This window comes from Schistocerca gregaria, chromosome 4, assembly GCF_023897955.1.
Source record: "Schistocerca gregaria isolate iqSchGreg1 chromosome 4, iqSchGreg1.2, whole genome shotgun sequence".
Classification (NCBI taxonomy): domain Eukaryota; kingdom Metazoa; phylum Arthropoda; class Insecta; order Orthoptera; family Acrididae; genus Schistocerca; species Schistocerca gregaria.
Genome location: NC_064923.1, coordinates 645,434,319 through 645,460,445, shown reverse-complemented (window position 1 = coordinate 645,460,445; position 26,127 = coordinate 645,434,319). Strand labels below are relative to the sequence as shown.

Below are 26,127 nucleotides of genomic sequence, written 5' to 3'. Positions count from 1 at the left end.
TGCCTGTCTCTCAAGCACCACCGCTCGCTCGACACTCTCCAGTACTACTCCGCACTCAACACTAGTCTCACTGCCTCCTGCAGCGCTCGACAATCGACCCCTGTCTACTATCGACCTTGGCGTCGGATACAAGCATTTATGCTTGTGGGATCACGGACCCCTTACAAGTTCATGCAGAAATTAATAATAGCCAGAGGAATCATGATACCTCAAATAGAAATATGTACATTATCATTATGTGCATGACGATTCTGGTGGTGTAATCAGATTTTCAATATATTTATTAGTTGACTTGTATCTGACTGTAAATTATACAAGTAACGCCCAGCAACGAATTTCCATAGCCTAAACGGTTCATTCGATTTTGTCAATCGATTTGTCTTTATAAAGCTATTAGTGTAAACCAAAATTGGTACGGATTACAGGCATGTAACTTAAATAGTACATGAGTTATTGGAGGTCAAAGTGGCCAATTACTATTGATCACGTCAGGCCATAAGTACTCCACAGTTACACGAAAAAACGGCAGTAGCATGCTTATAAATCTATTTATTCGTCTATATCTTTGCTTATATCAGATCTATACTATTCATGAAGAAATTGGTCAAATATTTATTGTGTTTTAGAAAGCACAGAGACATTAGGCTACTGGCCTACTTTTGTTTCTGTTCCATTGATATATGTTTATTTAATTTGTTTATGTATTTAATAATGTGTGTTAGAGCGTGTTTAAGGTCCAGCCTGTGATGTTACAAAATAAAAGTGAGGTTGTTATTCAATGGAAAATTTGGAATTTGAGATTTCGCTTACTGTTTTATCAATCACAATTGGCGTAAGACTGATGGAATGACCATTGTCATAAATATTGCATTAGGAAATGTGAATAGTTTTTACTTGCAGTTTCGCGTGGCTTGAAGCAGTCACAGCTAGCGTGCTATTGATTAAGAAATTGCATTATCGTCTTTCTAATTACTTCATGATCGTAGGTACGATCATACCCGGTTGTGAAGTTATTGTTATGACAAAACAATTTCCTAAGGGACCAGAAAGTTCTTAAGGGCGCAAAAACAACTGTAACATCACACAAAAGGGAAATTCAATATTAAAGCTGATGCAAGATGACGATAAAACAGTTTTCTTTTTATCAATGTAACACGCACATTGGACTGTCGATCTTGGTGTCTGTAATCAAAATGCATAATTGAAATGAAAATAATACTGAGGAGATGATAGGAATGAGCACTGCTAAATAATTCAGTATTCCCAGAACAAATATTTATTACAGCTAAAACATATATCGTACCTTACGCTTAGTACTACAATGACGGTAGATTTTTATGTCCGTAACATATCCATTGAGCGCTCTTTTATATATCCATTGTCCTTTTGAGTCACCCGTGCGTCGTCACGATAAGTTACAACAGTTCTTCTTACACTTCACTTAAACTTAGACGTAACACGTTTTTATTTATTTAGTAAAAAAAACTAGATCAGACCACCACAAATCTGCGTCCGTCTTACTTAAGAAAAAAAACAGTACAAGTCTTTAGCGCTCATGGCTTCATTTGTTCTCCAGCGAACAAAATAGTGAAGGAGCGCATATCTATCCGTATTTTTTCTATTTACATTGCCGCCCAAAGACGACGAATTACATTATTCAGAAAATTCCACCGTCGCTATGCGACGCCTATTATACATTAATCATTATTTATAAACAAGTATTTGCCTTCTGGCCGAAAATATTAACTACTCGTATTTGCTGTTTTAATGAAGTCAGAAGTAGCGAATATCACATTGCCTCCCATGAGGAGAGAGGGAATGCCGAAGGATTACCTCGATCCTCATGTCCTTATGAGAAATTCGTGATTTTTGGTGTGACATTTACATAACGTTACTGGCGTACTCAGTACTTAAATTGGATTTATAAACATATATCACATATATATCATTTTTCAAAATAAAGTTTCTCACTCTTTGCTCATCAGTCACTTCATTCCATAATACCAAGATTAACATTCTTGTGCATATTTAAGTTTGGTCCATATTTGCTTATAACAATAAGTGAACGTTCATTTCACACTTCGGGGGTAGAATTCAGAAATTACATTCTCTTGAGCTTAACAACTATTACATGAGTACAGTGAGTGCTTATTTTCGCTAAACTAGAGTGGACAATCTTCGAGCATCTCTTGACTCATTATGGTTCAATTACAGTTTAATAGCACAGCACTACACTTCGTGGTGCTTTCACTTTCTGTGTTAGCTGTCTACGGCGTTCATCATGCAGTATATCTGTCCTTTCCACTGTGGTGCCAGGAATTAAAGTGGCTTCCCGGGTTTTTTATTTACAATATGAAACAGAAGAAGTGGAAAATTATTAGTATAACTTACAACCTATTGGATACATTTGTTAAGGATCGGGACTGGTCTGGAGTTCAGGGTCTTCCTATAGTGCACATCCATTTTCTTTGTCCATCAAGAGACAGGATTACAATTCATTTTAGCAGTGTTCAGGAGTGCCGGTATTAATTGCTTTAAGGTCTGAGTAATCTAAGAATCTACTTCTCACTCATCTTAACTTCATCTCAAGAAAATTGCTTAATTTACGTATGAAAATGTAGTCAGACAAGTGTGCAACTGTCTTTCATCCAGTATGTACGATTGAAGTCATGGCGGTTAGCAGTTTAAAGTTTGGATTGTTTCGTCAGCCACACGTCAGCCACTCACAGCGGCTGCACAGTGTTGCGTGAGCTCCAATACTCAGTATCCGTTCGCGCTCAGGCTGTAACAGAGCTGCCGGTCTTCGATCGATCTTTTTTTTTGTGAACTTCGTATCACGCGAGTGCATCGATACAAACACCTCGCGCGCGTTTTCCATCGGAGGAGCCGGACACTGAAGCTGCCTCCATACTTCCCTGTCAACTGTCTCCCATGAGGCAGGTAAGTGACGACGAATGTTTTAGCTGTCGCTGCACATAGAACAACACTAAACTTTGCGTTGCACCTGTTGTCGTAACCTTTACTTCTTTTTACCCTTGCACTACAGCACTACCACTAATACACACTGAACAATTATTTTTATTATGCACGTCGCACTTTAGTGTGCATCTTCACACAGCATTCGTGCTCAGTTCCTTCGTCAATAGCGTTCATTTAGAAAACAATCAATTTTGCAGGTTTCCTCCATTGGTACAGAAAGACTTATATTCTATTATTTACAATAGATCACTTACGAGCTAATATTTACAATTAATGGTCACTCCTTTTGTTAAGTCCAGTGAACAACTGCTTTATGAATGGACTCTTTATATCTCAAGGTTTACTTTCACTAGTGAATATAAAAATAGTCTTTCAAATTTTCTTTTAAGAGCTCATCACCTCATTATGAAAACTACAGATTTCGCAACACTCGTTGCATTTATTCTTTAGTGCACCCAATATCATTTTCTACTGCCACGCAGCATATCTACTACTTAACGAGTACGCATTTAACGCTGAACCCTTTCTTTTGTGCTTTCCTTTGTGCTAGCCAAAAAAAATTTTTTTTTATATTTGAGGGCAGACTGGATAACAATAGGTCTCTCTCTTCGCTTCATGTACTCAGCAATCGTTCTCTGTTAAAAAAAATAGGGTAACGCGTGTCTACCAATTTTCGCATGAATGAAATTACCCACATTTCACTGGGTTTACGCAACCTGTCCATAAAAAAAAATTACCAAAGCTAGCGAAGTACATCGCCCTACTTGTCTCATTTCTCGTAAGCACTGCTTTGCCTCGAAGCACACGTGCCTTTTACAAGTCGACTCTTGGTCTGGGTTAATGAACCAGGATCAAAAGGAACGGGCACAAGGAAAATGGATTTCATCAGATGAGTGTCTTAGGAGACATTTTTGCAATAAAATCTGCATGTAAATAAAAGTATTATAATAAAAATAGGCACATGTATAAATTTCAACTTCTTTCATTACACCATGCTTTGCTACTTCTACATCTTACTCTGGTTATAGTCAGTATTAAGTTTAGATATCATTGCATTGCTTGTTCTTTAGATTAGCCTTCAATTAGGGTATTGAATGGTCGCTAGATTCCACTACAAATCTTCTGAAGATCTTTACTTGGACTTGTTTATGATACATTGTGCTTGCTGTGCGGTTTTTTTAGTACCTTGATTCTACTGAAATCAATTCGTCAGCTAACATTCCTCATATACTCTTTAGATTGGGCTTAGATCACAGGGAAATAGTTTACTTTCGTAGCAATTAACGGCCTCGTGGAGTACTTACACTACATTATTGATGCTGCATAGTTTGCCTCTATTTGTACTGTATTTCACCTAACTTAGTTTACTATAACTTATTGTCTCCTTGCGTGAACGCATGTGGGTTACCAATTGTTTTCTCATTTAACAGTACGCTTTAACTGAACTTTAAACTAAGATATTTTCTCCACTCCTGTTCACTGTCTGGACGTTTTGAATATGTATTTCTTTTTTCATTTTTTCTCCTCCCCCCCCTTTTTTTCTTTTTTTTTTTTCTTTCTTTTAGCAGGTAATTTGGGCTTTTACAACAGAACTTCAATAGATAACACTTGGTTCAAGAATCATAAAAGAAGGTTGTATACATGGAAGAATCCTGGAGATACTAAAAGGTATCAGATAGATTATATAATGGTACGACAGAGATTTAGGAATCAGGTTTTAAATTGTAAGACATTTCCAGGGGCAGATGTGGACTCTGACCACAATCTATTGGTTATGAACTGTAGATTAAAACTGAAGAAACTGCAACAAGGTGGGAATTTAAGGACATGGGATCTGGATAAGCTGAAAGAACCAGAGGTTGTACAGAGTTACAAGGAGACCATAAGGGAACAATTGATAGGAATGGGAGAAAGAAACACAGTAGAAGAAGAACGGGTAGCTATGAGGGATGAAGTAGTGAAGGCAGCAAAGGATAAAGTAGGTAAAAAGACGAGGGCTGCAAGAAATCCTTGGGTAACAGAAGAAATATTGAATTTAATTGATGAAAGGAGAAAATATAAAAACGCAGTAAATGAAGCAGGCAAAAAGGAATACAAACGTCTCAAAAATGAGATTGACAGGAAGTGCAAAATGGCTAAGCAGGGATGGCTAGAGGACAAATGTTAGGATGTAGAAGCTTATCTCACTAGGGGTAAGATAGATACTGCCTACAGGAAAATTAAAGAGACCTTTGGAGAGAAGAGAACCATGTGTATGAATATCAACCCAGTTCTAAGCAAAGAAGGGAAAGCAGAAAGGTGGAAGAAGTATATAGAAGGTTTATACAAGGGCGATGTACTTGAGGACAATATTATGGAAAGGGAAGGGGATGTAGATGAAGACGAAATGGGAGATAAGATACTGCGTGAAGGGTTTGACAGAGCACTGAAAGAACTGAATCGAAACAAGGCCCTCGGAGTAGACAATATTCCATTAGAACTACTGACGGCCTTGGGAGAACCAGTCCTGGCAAAACTCTACCATCTGGTGAGCAGATGTATGAGACAGGCGAAATACCCTCAGACTTCAAGAAGAATATAATAATTCCAATCCCAAAGAAAGCAGGTGCTGCCAGATGTGAAAATTACTGAACTATCAGTTTAATAAGTCACAGCTGTAAAATACTAACACGAATTCTTTACAGACGAATCGAAAAACTGGTAGATGCGGACCTCGGGGAGGATGAGTTTGGATTCCGTAAAAATGTTGGAACACGTGAGGCAATACTGACCTTACGACTTATCTTAGAAGAAAGATTAAGGAAAGGCAAACCTACGTTTCTAGCATTTGCAGACTTAGAGAAAGCTTTTGACAATGTTGACTGGAATGCTCTCTTCCAAATTCTGAAGGTGGCAGGGGTAAAATACAGGGAGCGAAAGGCTATTTACAATTTGTTCAGAAACCAGATGGCAGTCATAAGAGTCGAGGGGCATGAAAGGAAGCAGTGGTTGGGAAAGGAATGAGACAGGGTTGTAGCCTCTCCCCGATGTTATTCAATCTGTATATTGAGCAAGCAGTAAAGGAAACAAAAGAAAAATTTGGAGTAGGTATTAAAATCCACGGAGAAGAAGTAAAAACTTTGAGGTTCGCCGATGACATTGTAATTCTGTCAGAGACGGCAAAGGACTTGGAAGAGCAGTTGAACGGAATGGACAGTGTCTTGAGAGGAGGATATAAGATGAACATGAACAATAGCAAAACGAGGATAATGGAATGTAGTCAAATTAAATCCGGTGATGCTGAGGGAATTAGATTAGGAAATGAGATACTTAAAGTGGTAAAGGAGTTTTGCTATTTAGGAAGTAAAATAACTGATGATGGTCGAAGTAGAGAGGATATAAAATTTAGGCTGGCAATGGCAAGGAAAGCGTTTCTGAAGAAGAGAAATTTGTTAACATCGAATATAGATTTAAGTGTCAGGAAGTCGTTTCTGAAAGTATTTGTATGGAGTTTAGCCATGTATGGAAGTGAAACATGGACGATAAATAGTTTGGACAAGAACAGAATAGAAGCTTTCGAAATGTGGTGCTACAGAAGAATGCTGAAGATAATGTGAATAGATCACTTAACTAATGAGGAGGTATTGAATAGGATTGGGGAGAAGAGAAGTTTGTGGCACAACTTGACCAGAAGAAGGGATCGGTTGGTAGGACATGTTTTGAGGCATCAAGGGATCACAAATTTAGCTTTGGAGGGCAGCGTGGAGGGTAAAAATCGTAGAGGGAGACCAAGAGATGAATACACTAAGCAGATTCAGAAGGATGTAGGTTGCAGTAGGTACTGGGAGATGAAGAGGCTTGCACAGGATAGAGTGGCATGGAGAGCTGCATCAAACCAGTCTCAGGACTGAAGACAACAACAACACTTCAAGTACTCACATTACTAAAAATAAACCTATGAATCTTCTTGTACCTTGAGAGAAGTGCTTATTTACGCATTCTCCTCCATTTCTCACCTTTACATATTCATATAGCTCCGGGGAATCGCCTCGCAAGCACTTTTTTTAATACTAACTTAAAATTAAATTGAAATTCTTGCTGCAACCTCAATTTCCTGCTTCAGCTTGTTGAAGAAATATCAGTTCAATGTCCATCACTATAAACAATTTTTCCACACTTAACATTTAATAGTTAAAGTTTCCATGTAGCAACCGTTACCATGTAGTCCGGGCGCGGTTCAACACAATACTTATCATTAACAGTTCACGCAAGGAAATTTCCAGTACCAAGAATTCATTTCCACGACAGTACTTAACCACTACCATTATAAAATTTCTTTAAGTCTTGGTGATGAAATAAGCCTTTTACTCTCACCGTAGCAGGGTCAGTTAATAAATGACTCCCTATGTGCGGTTTCCTTAAAATAAGGTAAGGACCTTGATACATATGTTGCCACTTGCGATTTTTCTTACATATGAAGGATGGCTTGAAATGAGTCTTAAGTAATACCTTTTCACCTACATGGTAATTTACAACTTTGTTTACTTTTTTATCATAGCCTTTCTTCCTTAATTGAGCAATGGTGGTAATGGAACTTAAAGCTTCTCGAATTTTGACATCTAGATCTACCTCAGGGCTAGGTATCTTGGGAAGAGGATCAACCCACTCATTCTGTTCCTTCTTTCGAGACATCAACTCGTGTGGAGTAAAACCTGTAGAAGTGTATGGCAAATTATTGACTATCTCCTCAAAAGGTGTCACAAAATCAACCCAACGAGTTTGCTTGTCTGGAATGTACGTCCGAACAAATCTGTTAAACTCCTTGAAGATCCGCTCAGTCAAATTCGACTGAGGCCTAAAACGTGATATTAAGATCTGCTTGACATTGTGATGGGCCAAAAACTCAAGCCATTTGCGGCAAGTAAAGTTGGATGCATTATCTGAAAGTATAGATTCGGGGACTTCGAATCTAGGGAAATAGTTATTTTCAAGACAGCGTATAATATGCGGAGCACAAGATGTCTTCATAACAAACATTCGAACATATTTTGTGAAGTTGTCGAGAACAGCAACGAGGTATTTGACACCTCCCCTACCCATCGGTAGAGAGCCAGCCAGGTCAATGCTAATGAGCTGATTAGGTCTTTCTGCGATGGCCGGATTCAGTGGAATTAAAGTAGGAATATTCAGAGCTTTCGCCTTTTGGCAGATGACACAGAATTTTAGCAACTTGTGTACCCGACGATGTAGGTTGGGCACATAACAGTAAGTAACAATCTTGTTTTTACACTTCTCTGGACCATAGTGGCCCCAAGAAATGTGGGTATACCACAAAAGATATTCAACAAAACTGCTACGTATACAAACAAGCCATTTGTCTGGCGACACAGAGGTACGATGAAATAATACCTGATTATGAATCTTGAAGAATTTGGACAACTTATGGTTTGGATTTTCTTGAAGAAGTCTGATTACTTTTCCCCACTTAGGATCTGTGCTCTGTAGTGTCTGGATTTGCTTGCACAGTTCCAAGAAATATTTCCTATGAATGGGATCCTGCATTAGAAGAACTTTGTAATTAGACATCTGTTCTACCAACTCACTTGTCTCAGCCAGACCTTCTGGTGAACGAGAAAGTGCGTCTATAATAATGTTATCCTTGCCTTTTATATACACAATATCAAAGTCGTATTCTTGCAAAATAAACACCACCTGGTCAGACGCGGATGTTGTAATTTACAGGTCAGAAGATATGAAAGTGCTTGATGGTCCGTAAATACTTTTATCTTTCTGCCAAAAATTTACTAATTAAACCTCTTGAAGGCCCAAATAACTGCAAGTGCCTCCAGCTCAGTAACCGAATAGGACTTTTTACATTCTGTTAAGACCCTACTTGCAAAACTAATCACTCTGATTTGCTCTATTTCGTCTACTAATTCAATCTCAAACAAACAAGATCAAATTCCAACAAACGAAGTGTCTGAGGTGATACAAAATTCTCTATCCATTTGTGGATGACAGAGAATGTTACTGTTTAAAAGACCATCTTTAATTGCCTGAAAAGCTTTCTGACACTCTGGTGTCCAAATCCAATGCGTACTTTTCTTAAGAAGATTGTGCAAAGCGGGATTGTTCATTACTTGACCAGACAGAAATCGTCGAAAGAAAGACGAAAGACCGAGAAATCCTCTAAGTTGCCTCTTAGTTACCGGTGTAGGGAAATTCTTAATCGCAGACAACTTTTCCGGGTCGGGTTTAATCCCTTCAGGTGTAATCACATGACCTAAAAACTTTGCCTAACCTTTTCCAAATTTTGACTTTTTCAGATTTGCTGTAACACCACGTTCTTGAAATCTCTGAAACACCTTTCGTAGAATAGCTAAATGATCTTCCCAGTTCTATCAACACGTCATCTACACAAACAGTTACCTCATCCAGAAGTTCAGGTCCTAACACAAAATCGAGAGCAGAAATATATATTCCCGATCTTACATTTAAACAAAAAAGCATGGCCTTAAACTGATATGAGCGGCCGGCAAATATAAAAGCAGTAAATGTTCTAGATTCCTTGGCCAATTTCACCTGCCAATAGCTACTTCTTAGATCAAGTGTACTCAAAAATCTAATGCAACGAAATTTTTGCAAGTGCTCCTCAATTGCGTCAGGCCGAGTCCTTATCGGTACATTTATTTTGTTTATTGATCTGGCGTCCAGCACTAGTCTGACACTACCGTCCTGTTTAAGCACGGACAACAAGGGACGTGAGTACGGCGAATTCGATAACTCGATAACATCCCAACACAGCCTTTTCCTAATCTCATGCTTTACAGCTTCTCGTCGGGCGTAGGGTACTGTATAGCTTGCTTTGCAGAACGTTGAGTGGGGAAGCACTTCCATTTTATACTCGAACCCTTATATTACTCCTGGTTTCTTTGAAAAGATTTTCTTGTAACTTAGTAATAAATGGAACAACTCATCTTTCTGCTCCTCCCTGAGTTCAGTCGATTCCTTGGCTTTAGCATCGATCTCGTCTTTGTCAGGAAGTAAGTCTTCATACTCTTTTTCTTTTTAGTCAGGTCATTTGTCTGATCAAACCACGTTTTGTCTGTCCTCTGTCGTCTCCAAATCTGATGCATTGTGAACACCACCTTCACTTCACCCCTTAACAAGTTAACAACAATTGGTTGTTGATTTACGATAAAGGTACACACTCCAGATTCAATATCTATCTGCTTTTGTTTGTCGAAGAAACTCCATCCCCAAGAGACATGGAACTGACAAGTTCTTTACTATTAGAAAGTTGCAAAAAACCAAAACAGATTCTATCTGCGCTTGAAGCTGCGTCTGTAAACTAACTCTCTGTTTTAATGGACCAATCGCTCCCGATATGGAGCAACCTTGAATCGGCAATGATAAAACTTTTGAAACAGAAGGCACCTGTCTGAAGAGACATGATGACATCATATTGATGTTTGCTCCTGTATCAACAATGGCTGTGACATGAATGTTGGCAGTAGAAACCTTAATCGAAGCCTGGACCTGTTCGTCATAGATGTCAAGAATGTCTTGAGCTTCTTTGTCAAGTGCAAGGTCATCTCATAAGTCGATCTCATGGTCGTATCGAATCGCGTTAACATACTCAGAATCAGAGGATTCCTTAGTGCCCCCACTCAAAATACGCAGCGACCTCAAGGAGGCTGAAAGGCACTGCCTCTAATTTTCCGCAGGAAGCTTAGTCTGTTTGTCATTCATGGCCTTCAGTGTTTGTTCCGTTTCATATTGGTGCTGGTTATGAGTTACAAATGTCAGTGTAAAAGGGACAAATCCACTGGGTGCATTTACCTGTGAATAGAATACTTGAGACGGATGATGTCGCCCGATCTTTTGGTTGCCGGCAAAACCATTTCCTTGTGAAGGAAAGTTCGCATTATGTGCCGTTTGAAAATTGTTCCGCGGTCCTCTATCCTGTGAAAAGTTGTTCTGATGTTGTGCTGGCTGGCCTCTGCCTTGCCCATGCCACTTGCTATTTTTCAACCTATAACTTTGATTGTACACTGGCCCATTTGAAAAATTACCAATCGTTCGTGGAGAATTTCCATACTGCTCAGGCGCAGAATTAAAGGGTGGGTTTTCGTGCTGATGTTGTACCTGGTGGTTGTAAATTGCATGGTATCTCTGCTGATTACTGTAATTGGTTTTCTGCTTCCGTTTAAAGTTATTGCCGTTTGCGTTTTCATAACGGCTGGCAGGTTGGCAACAGCGGTCGCAGTAGCTCGCTCTTTCCTTCGGCGCATTGTTGTCCACGTGCGATGCATTCTGCTGGCTGCCAGGGAAGAATTTGCCGCTGCCAACCTTGGAGCGCACATCCTCGCTAATTAAATCTAAGGAATCCAGCACAGAACGGAATACATCCGTGTCTTCTTCGGACACATTTACCAGTTTCTCTCTAATAGACACAGGGAGTTTGCTTTTGAGAATTATAATTACTTCCTTGGAAGAAATCGGAGAATTCAAGAATTTAATTTTTGCTATATACTTCTCAAAGTACCGCCGGAGACTTCCATGCTTCTCATTGAAAATTTCCGCACCATACACCTCCTTCCTTAATCTTTGCTGTACCCCATTCCTCCGAAATTTTGCCAAGAACATTTTCTCAAACTCTTCATAATTCCTACACGTGTCTACCATTTCCGTTCACCATAATGCTGCATCACCGGAAATAAAGCCAGTGACAAACTGAATACGCCGTCTGTCTGTGCAGCTCCTGGGAAATATGCCGGAAAAATTCTTTAGGAACACAACGGGGTGTATTTCTCGCTTTTGCGGATGAAAAACAGCAAAAGTGCAAACTCACAATTGTGGGTGGATCATTTATTTTCCCCATTCGAGGCTCAACAGAACCGTTGTTTTGCATGTAATCAGGCGGTGAACCATAAGGAGTTGATTGACATTCGTCACCGTCTGTAGAGTTGTTCCCTATAGTTTGCGTATGCGGATTTTCTGTTACACACAAGAGGGAAGTTCAATATTAAAGCTGATGCAAGATGACGATAAAACAGTTTTCTTTTTATCAATGTAACACGCACATTGGACTGTTGATCTTGGTGTCTGTAATCTTAGCAAAATGCATAATTAAAATGAAAATAATACTGAGGAGATGATAGGAATGAGCACTGCTAAATAATTCAGTGTTCCCAGAACAAATATTTATTACAGCTAACACATATATCGTACCTTACGCTTAGCACTACAATGGCGGTAGATTTTTATGTCCGTAACATATCCATTGAGCGCTTTTTTATATATCCATTGTCCTTTTGAGTCACCCGTGCGTCGTCAAGTTACAACAGTTCTTCATCTTACACTCCACTTAAAATTAGACGGAACACGTTTTTATTTATTTAGTAAAAAAAAAAAACTAGATCAGACTGCCACAAATCTGCGTCCGTCTTACTTAAGAAAAAAACAGTACAAGTCTTTAGCTCTCAAGGCTTCATTTGTTCTCCAGCGAACAAAATAGTGAAGGAGCCCATATGTATCCGTATTTTTTCTGTTTATATTGCCGCCCAAAGAAGACGAATTACATTATTTAGAAAATTCCACCGTCGCTGTGCGACGCCCATTATACATTACTCATTATTTATGAACAAGTATTTGCCTTCTGGCCGAAAATATTAACTACTCGTATTTGCTGTTCTAATGAAGCCAAAAATAGCGAATATCACAAGCCATAGGAATATTTATTTCATTTCAAGTTATTTATATGTAAATTCAGTATTTCGTATGTGTTTCAATATGTTTGTGAGTGCGTTGGCGGGAGACATGGCGGGAGCGCTCTTGCCAATCACAGCGCTCGTTACTACGATAGGTGACTACCGAAGTCAATGGAGAGACTGTAAGACAGTGGGGGAGGAGCATCGGGTCGCAGAGTACGTGGGGGAGGGCTGGACGGGAACGCACAACGGATGGTCGCAGGAAATACTTGGAGAGTGTTGAGCAGTTTGCGCGTGGTCACTGGAGATCGTAGTGCCGACTTGTGCACTTCTGAGATTTCCTTGGCTTCTGCAGTGAAGACGTATGTGTTCAGAAGTGAATATCTCGTGAGCTATGTTGTTGTTCATAACTAATTAAGTGAAATAGAAATCTATTGTTCACCTGTTATTCAACTTATATTTTATTTAATTGCTGGACCATCAACACCAGTAAGTGTTTTACAGTAATAAAGGGGAATTTTTAAAAGGTACTTCTGCTATCGTACCCATCATTTAAAGTCGTCAAAATAGCACCTGCAGCATTTACTTAATTTCTATATAACATTCAAAATTCGCAATTGCCCAGTGACAGGAGCCTTCGACCATTCGATTCATGTGTATATTCATATTGTGTACTGTAGACTCTGCATATTTGGCCTGTAATGTGACAACTACGTATCCCAGCCCCTAGAAAACGAAACCAGCCAAAACTTTTAATATTTCAACTCTGAGGCTCAGAGTACGTAGTTGAGGGTCACATCATTTATTTATTTTTTTAAAACCCGTAGTCTTCCCTCCAGGGATTGCCAATTTCGCTTCACGAAGTATCTCCGTAATACTTGCGTTCTGATCGAATCTACCGGTAACATATGTAGCAGCACGCCTATGAACCGGTTCAGTGTCTTCCTTTGATGCGAGCTGGTCGGGATTCCAAATCTTCGAACACTACTCAAGAATGGGTCGCACTAGTGTTGTATACGCCGCCTCCTTTGCAGATGAGCTATGCTTTCCCAAAATGCTCCCAGTAACATGAAGTCGAGCATTAGCCTTCCTTTCTACCAACCTGACGTGATCATTCTAGTTCACATTGCAACATTTCGCCCAGGTATTTAATCGATGTGACTGGGTCAATTTACTTTCAGGCTGCCGGTTTCAGCGATATAATACCACAGGACCACCACAGGAATTTCACCGAAAACAATTTCAAACAATTATCTTATTCATTTATTTATTTATTTTAAAATTCATTCACCAGGTATACACTATGTGATCAAAAGTATCCGGACGCCCAGAAAAACATACGTATTTCATATTAGCTGCATTGTGCTGCCACCTACTTCCAGGTACTCCATTTTAGCGACGTCAGTAGTCATTGGACATCGTGAGAGAGCAGAATGCGGCGCTCCGCGGAACTGTCAGACTTCGAACGTGGTCAGGTGACTGGGTGTCACTTGCGTCATACGTCTGTACGCGAGATTTCCACACTCCTAAACATCCCTAGGTGACAGTGAAGTGGAAACGTGAAGGAACACGTACAGCACAAAAGCGTACAGGCCGACCTCGTCTGTTGACTGACAGTGACCGTCGACAATTAAAGAGGGTCTTAATCTGTAATAGGCAGACATCCATCCAGACCATCACACAGGAATTCCAGACTGCATCAGGATCCACTGCAAGTACCATGACAGTTAGGCGGGAGGTGACACAACTTGGATTTCGTGGTCAAGCGGCTGCGCTTAAGCCACACATCATGCCGGTAAATGACAAACGACGGCTCGTTTGGTGTAAGGAGCGTAAACATTGAACGATTGAACAGTGGAAACCCGTTGTGTGGAGTGACGCATCACGGTACACAATGTGGCGATCCAATGACAGGGTGTGGGTATGGCAAAAGCCCGGTGAACGTCATGTGCCAGCGTTTGTAGTGCCAATAGTGCAATTCGGAGGCGGTGGTGTTATGGTGTGGTCGTGCTTTTCATGAAGGGGACTTGCACCCCTTGTTGTTTTATTTGGCACTGTCACAGCACAGGTCAACATTGACGTCTTAAGGACATTCTTGCTTCCCACTGTTGAAAAGAAATTCTGGGATGGCGATTGCATCTTTCAACACGATCGAGCACCTGTTCATAATGCACGGTCTGTGGCGGAGTGGTTACGCGACAATAACATCCCTGTATTGGACTGGCCTGCACAGAATCCTGACCTGAACCCTACTGAACACCTTTGATCTGTTTTGGAACGCCGATTTCGGGCCAGGCCTCACCGACCGACATCAACATCTTGCCTCAGCGCAGCACTACGTGAAGAATGGGCTGTCATACCCCAAGAAACCTTCCAGCACCTGATTGAACGTATGACTGCGAGAGTGGAAGCTGTCATCAAGGCTAAGGGTGGGCCAATACCATATTGAATTCCAGCTTTACCGATGGTCGGCGCCACGAACTTATAAGTCATTTGCAGCCAGGTGTCCGGATACGTTTGACCACATAGTGCACAGTTACTAGACGAATACGGACATTATTTCAATATACATTGGAAACATTCGTGTAGTAATGTGTAATGTACATGGGCAGATAAATGAAAAAGAAATTAAAATAATAATCTGTTTTCGAACAAGGAGGCGAAACTGTAAAGCCGTGACGCTAGTAACTGCGCCACAGCTTCAGTGAACTATTTACTCTCTAAAAGGCACATAAAGCACCCAGAAAATTTTCACCGTCGTTTTCTCGGAAGACGAGACACGTGTTGCCTACTTTGACCCCTCTTCCACTGAGCAATGTTTCTGAAAAATCGGGTTATAGCATTTGTCCTGTTCTTTTCGTCAGTACAGCTGAAGTGCTGGAAAGGCTTTGGTTGGAATACGCGGTAGACGGCAAAATGAAAACCGCAACGTCAGATGACGCGGCATATGCGTGATCGTTATGGTCGGCGCACACTGTGAAGCTTCATTTCGCCGGCCGACAGAACGGAAGTAGGATGGGACGTAACACGAACACGGAGCTCGCTGATATGCACGTAGCATATGGGGCCGCTAATTGCACTGGGTGAGACACACAGCGGTTGTTTGCCCAACATTACCGCGCGAGGCAAACTCCCTGTCTCACCTTTTTTGCACACTCGCACAGGAAATTGTCCAAAAGGGGTTCTTTCAGCGAGAGGAGACAGCAACGTGAGCGGCCAGTAACAACTTTATCCAACGAGGACACTGTGCTGGGTCTAGTACAGAACGTTCGCAGGTGCGAGTAGACGAGCAATAGACAGTCATGGAATTTCTCACAGCAGCATCTGGAGGTCCCCCATGATGACTCGATACATCAGTGTCAGACGCACCGCGAAGACGAAGACGATTTTGTTACACGAGTGACCACTGCACAGTGGCATTCGCACTAGCACACAACAAATACCCGTTTCCCAGCCACCATTTTGTTCGCCGACGGAGCGGTTTTCATGCTCGAGGGAATGTTCAACGCACATAACACCCATGTCTGGTAGGAGGAGATCTCATACGCAACGAAGATCCGTGCATCCTAAAGACAGTTTTCATTCAATGTGTAGGCCGGCTTCATCAGGGACCATTTCGTCGCACCGTACTTGTTGCCCCAACTTTAAAGTGTAGCCTATCTCACTTTCTTGAGCAAGTATTGCCGCAGCTAAGGGACGAGGCATATGTACCCACTGTGATGCGTTCTACCACATTGTTTCAGCATGATGGGCCTCACTTTACAGCCTTGATGTTCGTCGCCACCTAAATGCACTCCGTCTTCAGGCCACAAGTGGCCTATCGGGACCATCCGACCGCCGTGTCATCCACAAGCTGAGGATGCGGATAGGAGGGCCATGTGGTCAGCACACCTCTCTCCCCGTCGTTATGATGGTTTTCTTTGACCGGAGCCGCTACTGTTGAGTCGAGTAGCTCCTCAATTGGCATCACGAGGCTGAGTGCACCCCGACAAATGGCAACAGCACATGGCGGCTGGATGGTCACCCATCCAAGTGCCGGCCACGCCCGACAGCGCTTAACTTCGGTTTTCTCACGGGAACCGGTGTATCCAATGTGGCAAGGCCGTTGCCCCACTTAAATGCAACGTATCTCAAATATTGGATCAGACAGGATGGTCCAGTGCGTTGGCCTGCGAGCTCGCCAGGCCTCACTTGCCTTGACTACTTCCTATGGTGATACGTCAAGACACTGGTGTACGAAACTCCCATTAGTAGTGCTAAGGAAATTGTTGCACTCCTGGTGGCAGCTGCTGGGGTAGCCCAGGATGCCCCTATTGTCGCCCAGAACATTAGATCTCCCATGCGCCAAAGATGTGAGGCCTGCGTCACGGTGCGGGGTTGTAATTTCCTCTGATGAAGATCATTGCCTGTTTCTGTTTTTATTTGTTGGTTTCCACTGTACTTACCGGGTGGTCAAAAAGTTAGAGAGGAACAAATTGACACACATGCTTGGAATAACATGGAGTTTTATTAGAACCAAAAAATACTAAAGTTCAAAAAATGTCCGACAGATGGTGCTTCATCTGATCAGAATAGCAATAATTAGCATAACAAAGTAAGACAAAGCAAAGATGATGTTCTTTACAGGAAATGCTCAAAATGTCCATCATAATTCCTCAACAATAGCTGTAGTCGAGGAATAATGTTGTGACCAGCACTGTAAAGCATGTGCGGAGTTATGGTGAGGCATTGGCGTCGGATGTTGTCTTTCAGCATCCCTAGAGACGTCGGTCGATCACGATACACTTGCGACTTTAGGTAACCCCAAAGCCAATAATCGCACGGACTGAGGTCTGGCATGACGAAAGTGGCGGCTGAGCACACGATCATCACCAAACGACGCGCGCAAGAGATCTTTCACGCGACTAGCAATATGGGGTGCTGGAACCGCGCGACTGCTGCGGTCGCAGGTTTGAATCCTGCCTCGGGCATGGATGTGCGTAATGTTCTTAGGTTAGTTAGGTTTAAATACTTCTAAGTTCTAGGGGACTGATGACCTCAGAAGTTAAGTCCAATAGTGCTCAGAGCCATTTGAACCAATATGGGGTGGAGCGCCATCCTGCATAAACATCGTACGTTCCAGCAGGCGCTTATCAGCCAGGCTGGGGATGATGCGATTCTGTAACATACCGGCGTACCTCTCACCCGTCACGGTAGCAGTTACAAAACCAGAATCACGCATTTACTCGAAGAAAAAAGGCCCGATAACGGCACATATGGTAAAACGAACCCATAGCGTGACTTTCTCGTCGTCCAATGGAGTTTCCACGACAGTTATAGGATATTCGGTAGCCCAAATTCTGCAGTTGTGGGCGTTGACAGACCCTCGGAGCGTGAAATGAGCTTCGTCGGTCCACAACACGTTATTCAACCAATCGTCATCTTCCGCTATCTTTTGAAACGCCCACACTGCAAATGCCCTCCGCTTCACTAAATCGCCAGGTAACAGTTCATGATGCCGATGGATTTTGTACGGATAGCATCGGAGGGTACGCCTAAGTGCCAACCAAACAGTAGTGTATGGAATGCCGGTGGGACGTGCCACTGCATGAGCGCTGACTTCCCAGTGCATAGACGAACCCGCTACAGTCTCCATTTCTTCCTGAACTGTATCAGCAGCATTACGCCTTGTGCTCGGTCGGCCACTACGGGGTCTATCGTCTAAACAACCCGTGACTTCGAACTTCGAAATCATTCTCGCCATAGCTTTACCCGTTAGAATCCCCTTCCTATGGTGATAGGATCGTAACGCTGAACTAGCACATTCCCCATTCTGATAATACAGCTTCACTAAAAGCGCCGTTTCAGGTAACGTCAACATGCTGCGACTGCTGGCGCATCTGATTCTCTCTCTCATTACAGTTCCTTTTATACACGATTGTCATGCACAGTCACTGACGTTTTGCTGTCCGTCGCGATCTGTCGGACATTTTGTGAACTTTTTTTTTGTTCTGATAAAACCTCATGTCATTCCAAGTATGTGTGTCAATTTTTAACTTTCTATCTACATTATTCCGTGGTTTATTAAGTTTTCAAATTTATACTGACGTTTCTATCACCCGGTACTTACTTACGTACTGGTCGGCGCTATATTCCTCGTAGAACCTTGGCCTCCTTTGTAACTTGCCTCTCTTCTTCTCTATCCATCGCCTTCCTTCTCCAACCTCTGACTTCCATTGCTTTGAGATCCTCTTCCATATCTTCAAGCCACTATTTCTTGGGTCTTTCTCTTCTCCTTCTGCCTTCGGACATTCCTTTAAACACTTTCTTGACACTTCGAATTTCTGGCAGTCTTTTTAAATGTCCAGTCAATCTTATTCTTTCTTGCTTGGTTTTAACTACAATATTCAATTGTGCATAAAGTGTCTGTAGTTCTGCGTTTGTCCTTATTCTCCAGTTTCTTTCCTCTTTCAACGCCCCAGATATCTTCCCCAACAGGTCTTAATAAAGTCAACAGTATTTGGATTTCTGTGATCCTATTAACGTTTCTAGACTTGAATAGATTCTACAGGGAATAATAACATCGGTTTCCACATGCTATCCCTTCCTGAATTTCTGCTGCTGCCCTATTATCTTCTGTTATTATCGAACCTAGATATTTAAACTTTTCTATACTTTGCATTACCCACATTAACTACCATTCCCAACTTCCACGCTGCTCCTTCCAATGTAGTAAAATTATCCTTCAAGGCTTTGATATTCCTTGCAATTAATGCTATGTCATCAATGTATGTCCTACTTGGACCTGCTGGCTAAATATCGTTCCTCCTGGCTTTGTTGGCATTTGCCGAATTATCTTCTATAGTGCAAAGTTCCGCCCCCCCCCCTCCCTATGAACCATGGACCTTGCTGTTGGTGGGGAGGCTTTGGGTAAAATATTCCGGAGGTAAAATAGTCCCCCATTCGGATCTCCAGGCGGGGACTACTCAAGAGGATGTCGTTATCAGTAGAAAGAAAACTGGTGTTCTACGGATCTGAGCGTGAAATGTCAGATCCCTTAATCGGGCAGGTAGGTTAGAAAATTTAAAAAGGGAAATGGATAGGTTAAAGTTAGATATAGTGGGAATTAGTGAAGCTCGGTGGTAGGAGGAACAAGACTTTTGGTCAGGTGACTACAGGGTTATAAACACAAAATCAAATAGGGGTAATGTAGGAGTAGGTTTAATAATGAATAGGAAAATAGGAATGCGGGTAAGCTACTACAAACAGCATAGTGAACGCATTATTGTGGCCAAGATAGATACGAAGTCCACACCTACTACAGTAGTACAAGTTTGTATGCCAACTAGCTCTGCACATGACGAAGAATTTGAAGAAATGTATGATGAAATAAAAGAAATTATTCAGATAGTGAAGGGAGATGAAAATTTAATAGTCTTGGGTGACTGGAATTCGAGTGTAGGAAAAGGGCGAGAAGGAAACATAGTAGGTGAATATGGACTGGGAGAGAGAAATGAAAGAGGAAGCCGCCTGGTGGAATTTTGCACAGAGCACAACTTAATCATAGCTAACACTTGGTTTAAGAATCATGAAAGAAGGTTGTATACATGGAAGAACACTGGAGATACTAAAAGGTATCAGTTAGATTATATAATGGTAAGACAGAGATTTAGGAACCAGCTTTTAAATTGTAAGACATTTCCAGGGGCAGATGTGGACTCTGACCACAATTGATTGGTTATGAACTGTAGATTAAAACTGAAGAAACTGCAAAAAGGTGCGAATTTAAGGAGATGGGACCGGGATAAACTGAAAGAACCAGAATTTGTGTAAGTAGGCTGTTTACGTTTTCTTATTGGTAACGCCACGTAGCGCTCTGAATGAAAAATCACTGGCTGTGCCGTGTGCAGTCTGTGGCTGGTTTGCATTGTTGTCTGCCATTGTAGTGTTGTGCAGCGGCAGCTGGATGCTAACAGCGCGTAGCGTTGCGCAGTTGGAGGTGAGCCACCAGCGGTGGTGGACGTGGGGAGAGAGATGGCGGAGTTTTGAAATTTGTAAGAATTGGTGTCATGAACTGATATATATATATATTATGACTATAAAGGTAAATACATTGTTTGTTCTCTATTAAAATCTTTCATTTGCTAACTGTGCCTATCAGTATTTAATGACTTCCGTAGTTTGAATCTTTTAGTTAGCTAGCAGTAGTGGCGCTCGCTGTATTGCAGTAGTTCGAGTAACGAAGATTTTTGTGAGGTAAGTGATTTGTGAAACATACAGGTTAATGTTAGTCAGGGCCATTCTTTCGTAGGGATTTTTGAAAGTCAGATTGCGTTGCGCTAAAAACTATTGTGTGTCAGTTTAAGCACAGTCGTGTACAATTGTTCTAAGGGGACGTTTCAGTTGTACAGAGTTTCAGGGAGAGCATAAGGGAACAATTGACAGGAATGGGGGAAAGAAATACAGTAGAAGAAGAATGGGTAGCTTTGAGGGATGAATTAGTGAAGGCAGCAGAGGATCAAGTAGGTAAAAAGACGAGGGCTAGTAGACATCCTTGGGTAACAGAAGAAATATTGAATTTAATTGATGAAAGGAGAAAATATAAAAATACAATAAATGAACCAGGCAAAAAGGAATACAAACGTCTCAAAAACGAGATCGATAGGAAGTGCAAAATGGCTAAGCAGAGATGGCTAGAGGACAAATGTAAGGATGTAGAGGATTATCTCACTAGGGGTAAGATATATACTGCCTACAGGAAAATTAAAGAGACCTTTGGAGATAAGAGAACCACTTTTATGAACATCAAGAGCTCAGTTGGAAACCCAGTTCTAAGCAAAGAAGGGAAAGCAGAAAGGTGGAAGGAGTATATAGAGAGTCTATACAAGGGCGATGTACTTGAGGACAATATTATGGAAATGGAAGAGGATGTAGATGAAGATGAAATGGGAGATACGATACTGCGTGAAGAGTTTGACAGAGTACTGAAAGACCTGAGTCGAACTAAGGCCCCCGGAGTAGACAACATTCCATTGGAACTACTGACGGCCTTGGGAGAGCCAATCCTGGCAAAACTCCTCCATCTGGTGAGCAAGGTGTATGAAACAGGCGAAATACCTTCAGACTTCAAGAAGAATATAATAATTCCAATCCCAAAGAAAGCAGGCGTTGACAGATGTGAAAATTACCGAACTATCAGTTTAATAAGCCACAGCTGCAAAATACTAACACGAATTCTTTACAGACGAATGGAAAAACTAGTAGAAGCCGACCTCAGGGAAGATCAGTTTGGATTCCGTAGAAATACTGGAACACGTGAGGCAATACTAACCTTACGACTTATCTTAGAAGAAAGATTAAGAAAAGGCAAACCTACGTTTCTAGCATTTGCAGACTTAGAGAAAGCTTTTGACAATGTTGACTGGAATGCTCTCTTCCAAATTCTGAAGGTGGCAGGGGTAAAATACAGGGAGCGAAAGGCTATTTACAATTTGTTCAGAAACCAGATGGCAGTCATAAGAGTCGAGGGGCATGAAATGAAGCAGTGGTTGGGAAAGGAATGAGACAGGGCTGTAGCCTCTCCCCGATGTTATTCAATCTGTATTTTGAGCAAGCAGTAAAGGAAACAAAAGAAAAATTCGGAGTAGGTATTAAAATTCATGGAGAAGAAATAAAAACTTTGAGGTTCGCCGATGACATTGTAATTCTGTCAGAGACAGCAAAGGACTTGGAAGAGCAGTTGAATGGAATGGACAGTGTCTTGAGAGGAGTATATAAGATGAACATCAACAAAAGCAAAACGAGGATAATGGAATGTAGTCGAATTAAGTCGGGTGATGCTGAGGGAGTTAGATTAGGTAATGAGACACTTAAGGTAGTAAAGGAGTTTTGCTATTTGGGGAGCAAAATAACTGATGATGGTCTAAGTAGAAAGAATATAAAATGTACACTGCCAATTACAAGGAAAGCGTTTCTGAAGAAGAGAAATTTGTTAACATCGAGTATAGATTTAAGTGTCAGGAAGTCGTTTCTGAAAGTATTTGTATGGAGTGTAGCCATGTATGTTAGTTTGGACTAGAAGAGAATAGAAGCTTTCGAAATGTGGTGCTACAGAAGAGTGCTAAAGATTAGATGGGTAGACCGCATAACTAATGAGGAAGTATTGAATAGGATTGTGGAGAAGAGAAGTTTGTGGCACAACTTGACGAGAAGAAGGGATCGGTTGGTAGGACATGTTCTAAGGCATCAAGGGATCACCAATTTAGTATTGGAGGGTCAGCGTGGAGGGTAAAAATCGTAGAAGGAGACTAAGAGATGAATACACCAAGCAGATTCAGAAGGATGTAGGTTGCAGTAGGTACTGGGAGATGAAGAAGCTTGCACAGGAAAGAGTAGCATGGAGAGCTGCATCATACCAGTCTCAGGACTGAAGACCACAACAACACAACAACAACAACAACAGTGCAAAGTTACGGAGTAACGCAGATATCACATCTCCCTGCTGCAGCCCACTCCATACATGAAACTCTCCTGACAACTCTTCCTGTGTTCTGACCTTGCATACCGTTGCCTTCATGGTCATTTCGATCAACCTCACTAGTTTCAATGGGATTCTAAAATCCTTCATTCTTTGGAAAATTTTATTCCTGTCTATGCTGTCGTATGCTTGTTCAAAATCAATGTACAACTGATGTAGTTGGTTGTTATACAAAATTTCTCCAGCACTTGTCCCAATAAATGATCTGATCTAAAGATGGAAACTGTTGAAGTTAAAAGCGAAGCTACGGGAAGTCGGCAGGAGTATTTTGCTGAGTTACTTGATGGAAAGGCAGGAGGGAACAGAAAGGAAACCTTGAATGAGGAAAAGGAGGAACTGAACTTGGAACTGGAATTAGAATAAGAAGTAGAGGAGCAGGAAGTCGAACCATCAGACTGAGAGGAAGTGAAGAATGCCGTTAAAAACTTAAAGAATAATGAAGCAGCAGGAGAAGATGGCATAGAGGTCGAATTATTAAAGTTTGGGTAAAGAGAATATTTCCTTTATTCATGAATTAATAAAGGAAATATGGATAAAGGAAGAAATACCTAAGGATTGGAGCATGGAAATCATCTCTCCATTACATAAGAAAGGCGTTAAGGCAGAGTGCAGCAACTGTCACGATTTCTGCTGTACTAAACATAATAAAAGTGTTTCCTCGCCTTGTTCATGTCTTACCTTTCTTGCGTTTTGTGCCGTCACTACTGCGCCAGGAACGTGTTTTCAACCATGCGTTTGTATGTAATTTTTCATCATCCAGGTGTATTCTATCCCTCTTGAAAGTTTGTAACCTCTGTGCTGAACACCCTGTACATTTCTAGCGGCGGTTCCAGTTTTTTTTTCTTTATTTTCTGGCAATTAGTATCTTCCATCAAGACCAAGACCCATTCCGCTACAAACATTAGTCCAACACAGCCAATGGTAAGTTCCTAAAAATTTCTACGGCGACGAGTACAACTGACAACATGAATTACTTGCAGGAGATTCAGGAACGAGGTGAAGACTCAGATGTGGTATCTTTGAAGACCGAGGTGCGCCGTCTGCGGGAAGAGAAGAACAGGCTGACCGACAGGGTTCAGAAGGCTCTGGACATGGCCAACACTTATCGCCAGCAGCTGGAGGAGGCCGACGGCCAGCTGGAACGAGCAAACAAGCGCCAAACCGAGCTGGAGCGCGACTACGCCCTGGCGCACAAGTAAGCTGTCCTCGGCCGCTTCTCCAGTGTAGCTTGGTACTGTACACTATTTGATCAAACGTAATAGACACATATCAGTTTTGATAAATATGAAGTGTGTCCACCCTTCCCCTTTACATTGAGGTGAGAAAAGTCATGTTATAGCGATATACACATATACAAATGGCGGTAGTAACGCGTACACAAGGTATAAAAGGGTGGTGCATTGGCGGAGCTGTCATTTGTATTCGGATGATTCATGTGAAAATGTTTCCGATGTGATTATGGTCGCAAACGGGAACTAACAGATTTTGAACGCGGAATTGTAGTTGCAGCTAGAAGCAAGGGACATTCCATTTCGGAAATCGTTAGGGAATGCAGTATTCCACTAGCCACAGTGTAAAAAGTGTGCCGACAATACCACATTTCAGACATTACCTCTCACCATGGACAACGCAGTGGCCGACGGCCTTCACTTAACGGCCGAGAGCAGCGGCGCTTGCGTAGAGTTGTCAGTGCTAACAGACAAGCAACACTGGGTGAAATAACCGCAGAAATCAACGTGGGACTATGGCGTCAGTATCCGTTAGGACAGTGCGGCGCGATTTGCCGTTAATGGGCTATTGCAGCAGACGACCGACTCGAGTGACTTTGCCAGAAGCACAACATTGCCTACAGCGCTTTTCCTGGTCTCGTGACCATATCGGTTGAATCCTAGACGACTGGAAAACCGTGCACTGGTCAGCCGAGTCCCGTTTTCAGTTGGCAAAAGCTGATGGTAGGGTTCGAGTATGGCGCAGACTCCAAGAAGCCATGGACCCAAGATGTCAACAAGGCACTGCGCAAACTGGTGGTGGCTCCATAATGGTGTGGGCTCTGTTTACATGGAATATACTGCGTCCTTTGGTCTAACTGAACCGATCATTGACTGGAAATGCTAACGTTCAGCTACTTGGAGATCATTTTCAACCATTCATGGACTTCACATTCCCAAACAATGATGACAGGCCACAGTTGTTGGCGACAGGTTTGAAGATCATTCTGGGTATTCGAGCGAATTATTAGGCCACCCAGATCGCCCAACATATATCCCATAGAACATCTGTGTAACACAATGGAGAGGGCATTCGTGAACAAAATACTGCACCGGCAATACTTTCGAAATTCTGGACGGCTTTAGACCTAGCTTGGGCCAGTATTTCTGCAGGGGACTTCCAACAACTTGTTGAGACCATGTCACGTCGAGTTGCTACACTACACCAGGCAAAAGGAGATCTGACACGATATTAGGAGGTATTCCGCGACTTTTGTCACCTCAGCGTATGATGGCGTTAACTGTGTTTGGGACACTTTTAATGAGGTGTCTTAATGTCTGTGGAGGAGTGGCAAGCCAGTCTCCCTCAAGAGCTGAAACTAGAGAAGATAGTGATGTTGGACACTGGGTTCTGGAGCAAAGTCGGCGCTCTAGCTCATCCCAAAGGTGTTACATTGGTTTCACGTCGGGACACTCGCCAGGTCAGTCCATTTCAGGAATGTTATTCTCAACGAACCATTATCTCACATACGAGATGTGACAATCAAGTAATGAGACTGATTTTCTTTGCAAGATGTCGCAACCCTGCAGGCTTGCTTAGGCACAATATCTTTGACATAGGCCTATAATCTGCTTCTGGTCCAAGCGGCACATCGATGCAACTGCTCAGTCGTGAGTTGTGCTGTAATAAGTTAACACGTGTTTGTATCTCTCGTTACGGAAATGGAACCGC

The 26,127-nt window shown here is 41.9% G+C and overlaps 1 protein-coding gene across 1 annotated transcript in view; it reads left to right on the top strand.

Moving 5' to 3' along the window:
- The window catches only part of LOC126267847 (myosin-7B-like), a 127,204-nt gene that overhangs the window by 19,384 nt on the left and 81,693 nt on the right, over positions 1-26,127 (top strand). Inside the window, exon 3 of the mRNA XM_049973155.1 lies at positions 24,168-24,382. Coding sequence (XP_049829112.1) covers positions 24,168-24,382 — 215 coding nt within the window. The remainder of the gene's footprint in view (positions 1-24,167; positions 24,383-26,127) is intronic.